Source organism: Dreissena polymorpha, chromosome 1 (assembly GCF_020536995.1).
Source record: "Dreissena polymorpha isolate Duluth1 chromosome 1, UMN_Dpol_1.0, whole genome shotgun sequence".
NCBI classification, from domain to species: Eukaryota; Metazoa; Mollusca; class Bivalvia; order Myida; family Dreissenidae; genus Dreissena; species Dreissena polymorpha.
In genome coordinates this window covers 157040370-157052766 of record NC_068355.1, presented here as the reverse complement: position 1 = coordinate 157052766, position 12397 = coordinate 157040370, and the positions used below count along the sequence as shown (strand labels likewise).

At 35.9% G+C, this 12397-nt stretch overlaps 1 protein-coding gene across 2 annotated transcripts in view; it reads left to right on the top strand.

Annotated features, from left to right (window-relative positions):
- The window catches only part of LOC127857705 (forkhead-associated domain-containing protein 1-like), a 43650-nt gene extending 39556 nt beyond the window's left edge, over positions 1-4094 (top strand). For both annotated transcript variants that reach the window (XM_052394334.1, XM_052394343.1), the window contains one exon: positions 1023-4094. In XM_052394334.1, the coding sequence (XP_052250294.1) occupies positions 1133-2638 (1506 nt within the window). In that variant the 5' untranslated portion in view covers positions 1023-1132 and the 3' untranslated portion in view covers positions 2639-4094. The remainder of the gene's footprint in view (positions 1-1022) is intronic.
- The last annotated feature ends 8303 nt before the right edge of the window (positions 4095-12397 follow it).

The following is a 12397-nucleotide window of genomic DNA, read 5'->3' as shown; positions in this document are numbered from 1 at the left end:
CCTCTACCTTTTGATGAGGTTTGAGGTCACTAGGGTCAAGGTCACTGAGGCTAATATTAGATTTTTTCAAGGTTTTGCTTTTTTCCACACAATTAACCCATATATCGACAAAGCAACATTGGGGAGCATCCATCAGTTTTACTGATATCCTTGTTTTAATTATCTCCCTTTATTTAATTTCAAAGTAAATTTTTGTGTGGAGCATAATTCTTAATCTACTACAGGGATTTACTTGACACTAGAAATATAAACAGATGGCAACTAGGAGAAATGCAGTGAACATGAACCATAACTTTATCGGCCATAGTTTTTGAATTATCCCCCTTTATTTAATTTCATAGTAAATTTGTCAGGGAAAATTAGCGCGACAAACTGTGAAATTGGGAAAAATAGCACGATAAACCATGAAATTGGGAAAACTCAAGCATTATAAATATGATTATAAGTAAGAGTATTAATATTGTTTTTAAGTGCATGTTCAGGGGGTTTTCTAGCCATTTTGGGAAAAGGATTCTGGTCAAATTGGGATTTTTTTCAATCAATAAAAGTGGCAAATTTGGGAATTAGTTATCGACAAAAAGGACTACATTAAAGTTATATATTTTGTAGGATGTTTAAAAAATAAAGTTGAGATCTAGAGTTAAGAAATCACAAAATCATATGAGACTTCCTTCTTAAAAAAATAATTTTTTTTTTTTTTTTTTTTTTTGAAATTGGGCTTTTTTTGGGAAATTTTAGTCAGATTTTTGGGAATAAACGTGGAATTTTGCAGTTTGGAAGCAGCCAAAAATCGGCTGTAATTTTGAGCAAAAAAATCACTGAATTTGTATCCGTTTTTTCACAGATGACACATGTGCCATGTTTTACAAATATTGTACTTTTAAAAGAAATGTTCTCATACAAGCAAACACATTTCAGCGGGGATGGCCATGTTAACATTGCTCTTGTTATGTATGCTATTATTGAAGCTTTTATGTGATTTATATTTTGTATTAGTATATATTATGTTTTATTCTTTTTAGATGCCAAAAATCATACTCACTGTTCTGCATTGGAACTGTCCCTAGTAATTCCCCAAATTCGGTGTAAAGCTGCATCCCTTAAATAGAGGGAAATTTAACTTCTCTAAGAGATGGATGTCATGAAAGACAATGCTGCGCCTCTTGACATGAATTACAAACAATTGTATTTTGCATCCCAGAAAGTTGTCTCCCAGATGGAGACTGAACTTAATCAGTATGCCAAACTGTTTGAAAGCATCGAGGATGCATGTACTCTTCAAATGTGCGACATACATAACCAAGTGCACCAATACATCGCCAGTGGTTCTGATATATGTGCCAGTCATGGAGTCAATAATCAATTAGAAAAGGAATTGCAAGCGAAGGTGAACCAGTTACAGCAACAGTTAACTGAAATGAAGGACAGGAATGAAAATCATAATGTAAGTCTGCGACAAATTATTCAAACTCAAAAACAAAGAATAGACGATCTTGAGAATGAGCTGTTTGAACAGTGCGAGCTGCTCTCTGGTCAGCGTGATGCCATACATGCAACAGAACTTCAATACAAACACGAAAAAGCACTCTTTGCTCAGTTGACAGTTGAAAACACGAAGCTTAAGGATTGTTTCAAGGAAATGACTGTAAAAGAACGGGAAACCAGAAACCATTTCAAAGTATGTGAAGAAAAATTAGTATCACTGCAACATAAGCTACATTGTTGTGAACAACATTGGAATGAAATGAATATGGAAAATGAGTATTTATGCACCCAACTTCTTACACAATTCAACCAGGCATTGTCGGATTTAAAGATAAAGGCAGGATGTCAGGTACCAGCAACCTACAGGGACGAGTCTGCAAATGAACAGGAGATTCATGTACACAACCAAATTGACATTCCACATGTATTGAGTGGTGATAAAAGCATTTCAATTGTTTTGCAAGATCTTGAACACCATAATAAAATAAAAGAAAAAATGGAAGTCATTAAAGTTACGTTTAAAGAAATATTACGGTGTTCGAGCTTGGTTGAAAAAGCATTGAAATCATCCCTGAGTGATTTAACATTGGAAAATGAGAATTTGAAGACAAAACTAAGCCAGATGGAATACACACATCAGAGACTTAATGCTGATCTGTGTATTTACAGAAAGGATTTGGACCACAAACAGCAAGAGTGCCTCCAACTGAGGCAAAATGTTGAGGAAATGGGAGATAGATTTGGTGACATGTTAGATCAGCATGCCCATATTGAGAAACAAAATGGTGATTTAAAGAGGTTGGAAAACCAGTTGCAGAGTCTTCAGTTTGAAAATAAAGTGCTAAGTGAGCAGATTGGAGAGATGTCACAAAAGAAAAAGGTTCCAGTTGACAGAGAGATTGAAATTAATCAACTCACAAAAAAGGTTAACAAGTACCGACTGCAAGTTGCAGAGACAGAGCAGAAGATGGAGGAAATGAGCAAGAAAGCTGCAAGTCGAATGCAAAAACTGGAGCACAACTGGAGAGCTGCAGATACTGAAGTGTGCAAACTGGACAGCCTTATAGATGCAATTCGGGCTATTTTGGTTAACCATTCCCTTGCAAAAGATGAACAGCTAAAAACAGTTATCAACATGATTGATGGAAAATAAGATTGAGACAGTATCAGCATCTCAGACTTTGTTATAAAAACGTTCAGCATGTTATTAAGCTTGCCCTCCTTCACAATCACTAAGTATGAATATTTCTCAGCCGATTGTGGTTGGGTTTTCTGTTGAAACTGTGTCTCAAGACTTGAACTGTTCTGTTCATAACGCAATTTTAAATTTACTTTCTAAAAATTACAACCATGGGGAGACATGGTGTGGCATGTAATACAGGTTTCCCTAACTCAACAAACGTCAAAGTAATGCTTAGCGGTAAAATTTCAAATTAGGTCAAACAATAACTTTGTAAAGACTTGTATATTAAATAACTTTAAGAACATCTTCAATTAAACTGCAGGCTCAAAGGGTTTAATATATGGTGTGTAACATTGATGGAGGTACTCTTCTAAGTTTGTTCAAATAATGCCCCTGGGGTCGAAATTGGCCTAGCCCTGATGTTGATTGTTTTCCATTTATGTATGTAGTAAACACTTACAAAAATCTCTGAACCCGCAAGGTCAAGAGGTTAAGCTTTTGGGACGTATGGTGGTTCTCTTTGTTCAAATCACAACCCGAGGGTCAAACTGCCTTACTGGCTATCATATCCTAGGGTCTCAAGATTTCTATCAAGTTAAATTGTAATTAATTTTTAAAATCTCTGAAACCACACAGAGGGGGTAATCACGTGATAGTCAAGATGGCGACGTCCATGCCGAGACAGTCATTTTTCGCCGTTTTATACCCTATATTACTTCTGTTTATTTTTTAAATGACGCTCACTTTCCAGACATATCAGCAAAACGGTGAATAGCGTTTATTTCGTATTTAAATTCGGTTTATATCTCGACTTTACTCGGTGCAAATTTTCTAAGTGGAGCCCTAATTAGGTCATCCCGCTAAGAAATTTCGCACCGAGTCAGTAAAGTCGAGATATATAGCGAATATTACTATGAAATAAAAGCCAGTAACTTATTTCCTAATATGGCTGGAAAGTGAGCGGAATAAGAAAACATATTACAAGTAATAAAAGGTATAAATGGAGGAAAGAATACCTGCCTCAGCATGGACGTCGCCATCTTGTTTGTCACATGATTACCCCCTCTGCACAAGAGTCAGGGTTTTTATGTCTTATGTATCAAGTAGTGGTCCTCTGCATATTCTTTTCGAAATACTAACATGAAATTAAAACTGGGAAAAAATCCCCCCTCCCCCCCAAAAAAAAACAAACAACAACAACAAACATTGAAAGATCATAGTAAATTTATGTTAAATTTTAACAGAACTACAGCGAATAACAAGTCAACTGTTAGTATACGAAGAATGCACAGGTAACTGCACAGACACTTTACATAGATGAAAGTTGAACCTAATTGGTTGTTATTATTATTATATTGAGTACACAATTGACATTAAATTTTTTTATTTATTGTATGATATTGATCAAAAGTTAGTTGGCGACAAATGTGTTTAATCTCTGTTTTTAGCACATCTGAGCACAATGTGCTTAATAGTTAGCTTTTGTGATTGCCTTTTGTCCGTCGTGCTGTGTGTAGCGGCAACATTTGCCTTGTTAACACTTTAGAGGCCACATTTATGGTATGATCTTCGTGTAACTTGGTCAGAACATTTGATAGCACAGCTGAGTTCGAAAATGGTTCCGGTCCATTTAAAAACATTGCCGGCAGGGAGAGGGGCAGTTTTTATTATTTGGCGTAGTAAAATCTTGTTACCATTTTAGGAGTCAAATTTTAAGTCCAATCTACATGTAGCTTGGTCAGAATATTTGTTCTAATGCTCACTCAGCTGAGTTCTAAAATGGTTATGGTTCGTTGAAAAACATGGCCACCAGGTGGCTTGGCAGTTTTCCTTATATGGCTATAGTAAAACCTTGTTTACGCTCTAGTTGTAATGAGGATGATGGGGCACAATTATGATGCTGCTGCTGATGATGATATTGGTAATGGATTCAGAAACATTAACAACAACCCAAATATTAAATAACAATTATTATATTACTCCAATTAATAATTGCCATTTATTCAGATTGTTATCTTTATTTTGCAGAAATTCAACATAGTGGTAAAACTGTTACATATAAATCTTATTTGACCTTTCATTAACTTTTTCTACTCTCCGTAAAACTAATTTATGCCTGTTCTTGAATTGTCGCTGCTACAATAGTGTCGATAGATGCCTTCTTGAATAGCCATGTGATGATTGTGAAACAGGCTTACAGTTCCTCGAAATAGGCCCTAATTAACTGCTCTCACATCAGATACCTTTGTCTTGATGTCAGATGGACACCATTGATAAGATAGACTGCTTATACAGTTTGCAGTCATTCAGTAGTTTGTGTATGATTATCAAAGATTTGTGATTTGAACAGGTTTTATTGTTGTTTCAATTGGAATTATGCTTGCAAGTTCAGTCAGATTCAACTTGCAAGTATAATTCCAATTGAAACAACAATAAAACCTGTTCAAATCATAAATCTTTGATAATCATACACAAACTACTGAATGACTGGCTGCAAACTGTATTACCTCGAAATAGGCCCTAATAAGCTGCTCTCACATCAGATACCTTTGTCTTGATGTCAGATGGACACCATTGATAAGATAGACTGCTTATACAGTTTGCAGTCATTAAGTAGTTTGTGTATAATTATCAAAGATTTGTGATTTGAACAGGTTTTATTGTTGTTTCTATTGGAATTATACTTTCAAGTTAAGTCTGAAAATTGTTCTGGTAATATAAAAATGTTGTTGTCCTAAATGTGAACAATTGGGTATTAAAAAACAATCACATTTTGAAGAACCACAAATACCGTTTGTTGAATAGCTAAGTTTTTAGCTCACCTGAGCACAATGTGCTCATGGTGAGCTTTTGTGATCGCCTTTTGTCTGTCGTGCGGCTTCAACATTTGCCTTGTTAACACTATAGAGGCCGCATTTAATGTCCAATCTTCATGAAATTTGGTTAGAAGATTGGTCTCAATGATATCTTGGATGAGTTTGAAAAGGTTACATTTGTTTGAAAAACATGGCTGCCAAGGGGCGGTTCTTTTTTCCTTATATGGCTATTGTAAAACCTTGTTAACACTCTAAAGGCCACATTTATTGTCCAATCTTCATGAAACTCGATCAGATTATTTATCCCAATAATATCTTGGACGAGTTAGAAAATGATGCCAGTTGGTTGAAAAACATTGCCACCAGGGGGCGGGGCATTTTTCCTTATATGGCTTTATAGTAAAACCTCGTTACCTTGTTAACACTCTAGAGGCCACATTTATTTTCCGATCATCTTGAAACTTGTTCTGAAGATTTGTCCCAATGATATCTTGGACTAGTTTGAAAATAGTTCCGGTTGCTTTAAAAACATGACCACCAAGGGGCAGGGCATTTTTCCTAATATGGCTTTGTATGGCTTTTGTAAAACCTTGTTAACACTCTACAGGCCACATTTATTATTCGATCTTCGTGAAACTTGTTCATCCTTATTATATCTTGAACGAGTTTGAAAATGGTTTGGGTTGGTTGAAAAATATGGCCACCAGGGGGCGGGGCATTTTTCCTTATATGGCTAGAGTAAAACCACATTTTTAAACATAAAATTGTTTGTCGAGTTAGTCTTTGATCTTCTAAATGCAACATAATCGTCTTAATACTGCACGGATGCTTTTTAGGAGTTGCCATTCTTTGCCCGACGCCTTCTTCTTTGTTAAGCCACTATTGGCGTCTTCATTAGATGGCTGCAGGTACTTTTCATCAGAGCAGTTCTTGTCATCACCCATTACATGCAATCCTCAAGCCCGTTGTCACCATCATCGCAGCCCTTGCAATAAGTAATGCCCTTGTCATCACCATTGCCGCCCTTGTATGCACATATCATTTCATAAACTAGGCCTTTGTGATCTGTGTAGCCATTGTCATTGGTGGCAGCCGCTATGATCATTGAAGTTCTTGTCATGATTGCAGCCCTTGTCATTATTGCAGCTAATGTCATCTGCGCAGCCCTTGTCATCTGTGCACACTTGTCGTCAGTGCAGCCCGTGTCATCTGCGCAGCCCTTGTCATAAGTTAGGCCCTTGTTACATGTATCTGTATAGACCTTGACATCTGCGCAGCAGTTGTTCATCTGCACAGCCCTTGTCATCTGTGAATGCCTTGTCATCTAGGAGACCCTTGCCTTCTGCGTAGCTCTTGTCATCTGCGCAGCCCTGTTTTGACATATGTACCTAACGTTTGAAAAAGCTCAATTCTTAAGGTCGCCCTTAACCAGATGAATACATATAATAAAACTATGAAACTTTATTTTTGTTTTAAATGAATTGTGCTTTTCATCATATTAATGTCACTGATCCATTACATTTCTTGAAAAATGATGGCATTTTTTCATATTTAATGTCTATCAGGTAAAATATAATTTACGTGTTATAATGTATTATCAGCACTTGCTTTTATCAGGCGATTGTGTTTATTTTCTACTATTAATAATAGGAAACGAAGCTACTGATGTAGAAAGTAAACGTATTTTGGGCAGTCGTTCAATTTGTTTTTAAAGTCAATTGCAAACACTATCTACTGATAACTGGCTTCCTTGTTTGAAACTGGTTTATGTCATTTTGAACCTAATTGACATTTTGGTTGCTGCACCAGATAGATACACAAGGGTAGCATGCCCGTGATTACATAACGCTGTTGCTTAATTGAGAGTTTGATAATGCGGAACACTCCCGTTGGTGTAGAAACCTGTTTAAACTGCAACATGTCATAGAGAACCGCGATACTCAATTTAATATGCATTTATTGAAAACAAAATAAATGAACCAATTTAAGTGCTCATCAAATAAATTCATACCGTACTCATGTGGGATGGTGAACAGGCAACTATATTGGCTTATTTGCAGTTCATACACATGGTTTTTTGGACTGGTTGCATATTGACCCTTATGTGGATAATGTTTACCAGGATCCACTGACCGGAAATAGAAGTTAAGCACGACAGTTGCACGATATTTATTGTCTTTTCACGGTTAAAAACATATCCAAAAAATATCAACATCCCGAAATGTATGTAAAAGGTAATGAGCGGACGTAAAATATATGACCTTTCACCAAGGAACATTGAATTTGTTTGTGGCACAGTGTCCTGTCAAGTGAAATTATTTGCCAAAGTTATATTAAAATCTAAGGCAATAAAAGCTCCTGATCAGAACACACACTTGTTTAACTTTGGCCGTTAAGTTTTTACCTGGACCTTTCATGTACTAGCATGGTAAATTATAGCGTTACATGGTGTGGTCAAAGAAAGTAATTATCAACGATTATGTGAAGCATCCACTCGGCATGTCAAAGTAACAAAGAGGAAACTAAATTACACGAGCTTTAACCGTAAATTGTGACATTGTCATTCGATCAATGAACATGGAAGTGACAACATGTCTGGTCATGGGAAATAAAACATTTAAAGCTATGTTGAAATTTTTCCAGGATGTAACACAATTACTGTTCAGACATGAAATCCGGATAGATTACCCCCCCCCCCCCCCCCCCTGCTATTAACATTCATTCAAACTAATCCAAACACACACGGACGCTCGGTGCGATTAAGAACAATATGCGCATGCTCGCCGGTATATCGTTCAGAGCCATATTTTAAGTGAAGTATTTCATTACTTTACCACTGTTTGCACAGCTTCAAACATGACTCATGTTTGCCGATAATTGAAAAACGGTTATCAATTTGGTATCAATTTTGGGTTCTATTTAGCCTGCCAAAGTTGCTTGTGGAAGTCTATCCACATAAAACTAAAAACATACTGTTGAATATGTGATGTGCGTATTGAACCTGGTCCCTTTTTTATGCTACTTAAACAATGCTAAGGATCTTTTTTTTAACCAAAGGACTATCACAAACATAGGGTCCGACATGTAAACGAACCAAGTGGTACCAATCTTACACAATCACTTTCTTAACACCAATTCTGTTAGATAATGATGAGTGCTGGTTTTTTATTTTTTCATATGCTGAATTTCCGATTTTGTCATTTTAATATAGCCACTCTTTTAACATAAATGCACGCGAAGTACTTAATTTCAGCTCGTCGCTTCAATTCCAGACCCCCGTAAGTCTATGTTTGGCCATATAGAGTATTTGTATCGCTAGACTTGTTTTTAAAAGATCTTTCTAATGATACCGTTTACGTGGTTCTATATTGTGCGCAAATGCCTTATTTGACAGTTCTAAAACCCCGTACGTTACCAAACAATGACATTTTTTCAATATAATGTCAAGATGATGGCAAAGGTCTTAGAGAAAAGGGGAGTAATAGAAACAAGTAATCTTGAAAGTTTTGTAAACACACCGCTTGTTATACTGAAAACACGAGCTGCATGTATAGTTCGTGCGACACATTTCCAAAAAAGAAATACACATGAAAATAGAAGACTCAGAAATGGCCCTGAGTGGATATCCTCTAAAGAGGAGAGACAAATTAAGGGTGAAAAGTAAACAAATACAACTAACAAAGCTATACAACAGGCACTGTAGCAGCCCTTTGCCGAAAACTAAACGAGTAAATGTTCAGCTATTATAAAAGGCACCATTTCAATATTTTGAACCAGATAGGTCACTACAAATATTTTAAAAGTAACATGAAGATGAATGCCTTATTCATGTTGACTTTGCAGGCAATTATGTTGCTTGCAACATATAGAAATACCAAGTATGCTCTTCGGTGCCTCAAAACCTCAAATAAGCCTTCATACTGGATTTTATCTTGTTGGTGGAATGACAGAAGTTGAATCATTTTGTGGTGTAGCGGACTGTTTGAGACATGATCCGTCTGCAATCTGGGCGTATCTCTCCAATTTTGAGGGACATTAAAGTATAACAACCTCAAGTAATAACTGTTCATATTTATAATTACGGACCATCTAGTCAAAGCGCCAAAAGGGAAACTTCTCCATGTTCCAGTCCGAGCTTTATGAGCATGGGTTCAAGGCAGCAACGTGGAACTTCCATGAAGCCGGTCACGGTATAGGTGGAGCTCTGAAAAGGGCAGCTGACAGGGGTAGTTAGTCATGACCATTACATAATGAATGCGTAGGATTTCTTAAATCAACCGGCAAGTACAAGCAAAGTAAATATTTACAATGTTAAAGAGGCTGATATTACAAAAGAAACACTGCAGCAGCATTGAAAACAGTACCAGGGACAATGCGAATACATCAAGTAGTAACTAGATCTCCAGGATATCTATTTGCCAGAGATGTGAGCTGCTCCTGCTTTGATAAGACATGTGAAGGCCATACGCTGAAAAATGTCAACTGTCTACATTCCAATAATCACAGAAAAGAGAAATTAGATTTGAAAGGCAAATGAAAGGCAAAATGTCGCGAAATCAAGTAGTCAGAAACCAGAACACACTGAAAGGTTAATGTTCGTTCAGTTGATGCGACAAACAATGAACCATAGTATACGCAAATAAGTATAAGGTTAGATTCACAAGATGAAACACTAAGAGGAAAACCGCTCATATCAAACACTATGTAAACCTAAGTCACACTATTGAACATGGATATAAATGGGCTAGAATGTTCAACATTGATGAAGGTGAACAGTTTATGTTTATCAATTGACAAAACTGGATAGATGAAATCTATTCCAGGACTGCAAAGATAGGTCATTGCTGACACAATATGTATTAATGAAAAGTCTTTAGAGAATGCCCCAATGACTTCCCAGTAATGCTACTGTATATCCCGTTCGATCCGAGGCCGATTTTGATTGTTTGCCAGCATGTGTGTTTTCTTGTATCGCAATAAGATGCATGCTGATGAAGTCCGATTGAGAATAATGCACGAACTTACTATGAACGAAGGGTACTATCTAGATGAAACCAATTCGAGGAAATGGTTTTGAAAGTAAACGTTTAAACTTTTTTTTTTTACATCTTTTATAAGTTAGGGCGCCGAGATTGGCTTTACTTTGAACATGTCCAAAATAGCGCTAAGCGTCATGGAGTACTCATTTGCAAATAAATTCCTTCTTTATAAAATATGCAAACTTAACTTTGACCATGACCAAGCTGCAATAACAAAATATAAACTATACATGGTTTGAACGATCAGGCCATTAAAATCACATACCAGTAAAATTAATTATAAACGTCGCAACTCAAAATATGTTGTTGATATGAGCATGAGTACGTAAGGAACACTATTTGAGCCTAGACACCAGTAAAATCCAAGAAGTACCAAAAAGTCTGTGTTTCGTATGGCTAACAGATATACCTTTCATACCAAAACATATCATTTAAACTGCCTTATATACAATAAATGCAATATGTACCAAGCCATTAGTGCCTATAATCAAGCATGTAACCTTTCTCGCAGGACTTTCGGTTTCGTATACGAAACCTTTAAGAGAACTCACCCGTCTTATATATAAATGAAAACCACGTTTTTCAAAAAATATGATCTATTTTTAGAAAGAAAAAAGAAGTGCTCTAAGTCTTGTATATCGATTATTATCGCCGCCGAACTTTTTGGAGGGGATATAGTAATTGGTCCTGTCCGTCCGTCTGTGCGTCGTCCGAAACTTTGTCCAGAGAATAACTCCAAATCTATTTAATGGATTTACTTGAAACTTAGGATATAAACAGATGGCAACTAGGAGAAGTGAAGTGACCAAGAACCATAACTTTATCTATCTTAGTTGTTTAAATTATCTCCCCTTTTATATAATTTCAAAGTAAATTTTTGTCCGGAGCATAACTCTAAATCTACTGAAGGAATTTACTTGAAACTTGAACTATAAACAGATGGCAACTAGGAGAAGTGGAGTCACCAAGAAACCATAACTCAATCTACCTTAGCTCAGAATTATTTCCCCTTTTATGTAATTGCAAAGTAAATTTTTGTCCGGAGCATTACTCTCAATCTACTGAAAGGACTTTACTTGGAATATAAACAGATGGCAACTAGGAGAAGTGCAGTGACCAAGAAACATAACCCTTTCTACCTTAGTTTTTGAATTACCTCCCCTTTATATAATATCAAAGTAATTTTTGTCCGGAGCATAACTCTAAATCTACTGAAGGGATTTACTTGAAACTTGAAATATAAACAGATGGCAAGTAGAAGTGCAATGAATTAGAATCATAACTCGATCTACCCTGGTTGTTGAATTATCTTCTTTTATTTAATTTCAAAGTATGGTCTTTTTGTCCGGAACATAACTCTTAATCTACTGAAGGGAATTACTTGAAACTTGAAATATAAACAGATGGCAAGTAGGAGAAGTGCAAGTGACTATGAATCATAACTCTATCTACCTTAGTTGTTTAATTATCTCCCTTTATTTTATTCCAAAGTATTTTTTTCCGGAGCACAACTCTAAATCTACTGAAGGGAATTACTTGAAACTTGCAATATAAACAGATGACAAGCAGGAGAAGTGCAGTGACTAAGAACCATAACTCTATCTACCTAAGTTTTTGAATTATCTCCCTTTATTTAATTTCAAGGTAATTTTTATCCGGAGCATAACTCAACTCTTCTTATGGGATTTACTTGAAGATAGAAATATAACACAGATGGAAAGTAGGAGAAGTTCAGTGAACTGAACCATAACTCTCTCGGCCATAGTTTTTTAATTCTCTCCCTTATTTTTTTTAGTTTTTTTTATATTTATTTATTATTTTAAATTATATTTAATTTAATTTCATTTAGCTTTTCAATTTTTAATATCTCCCTT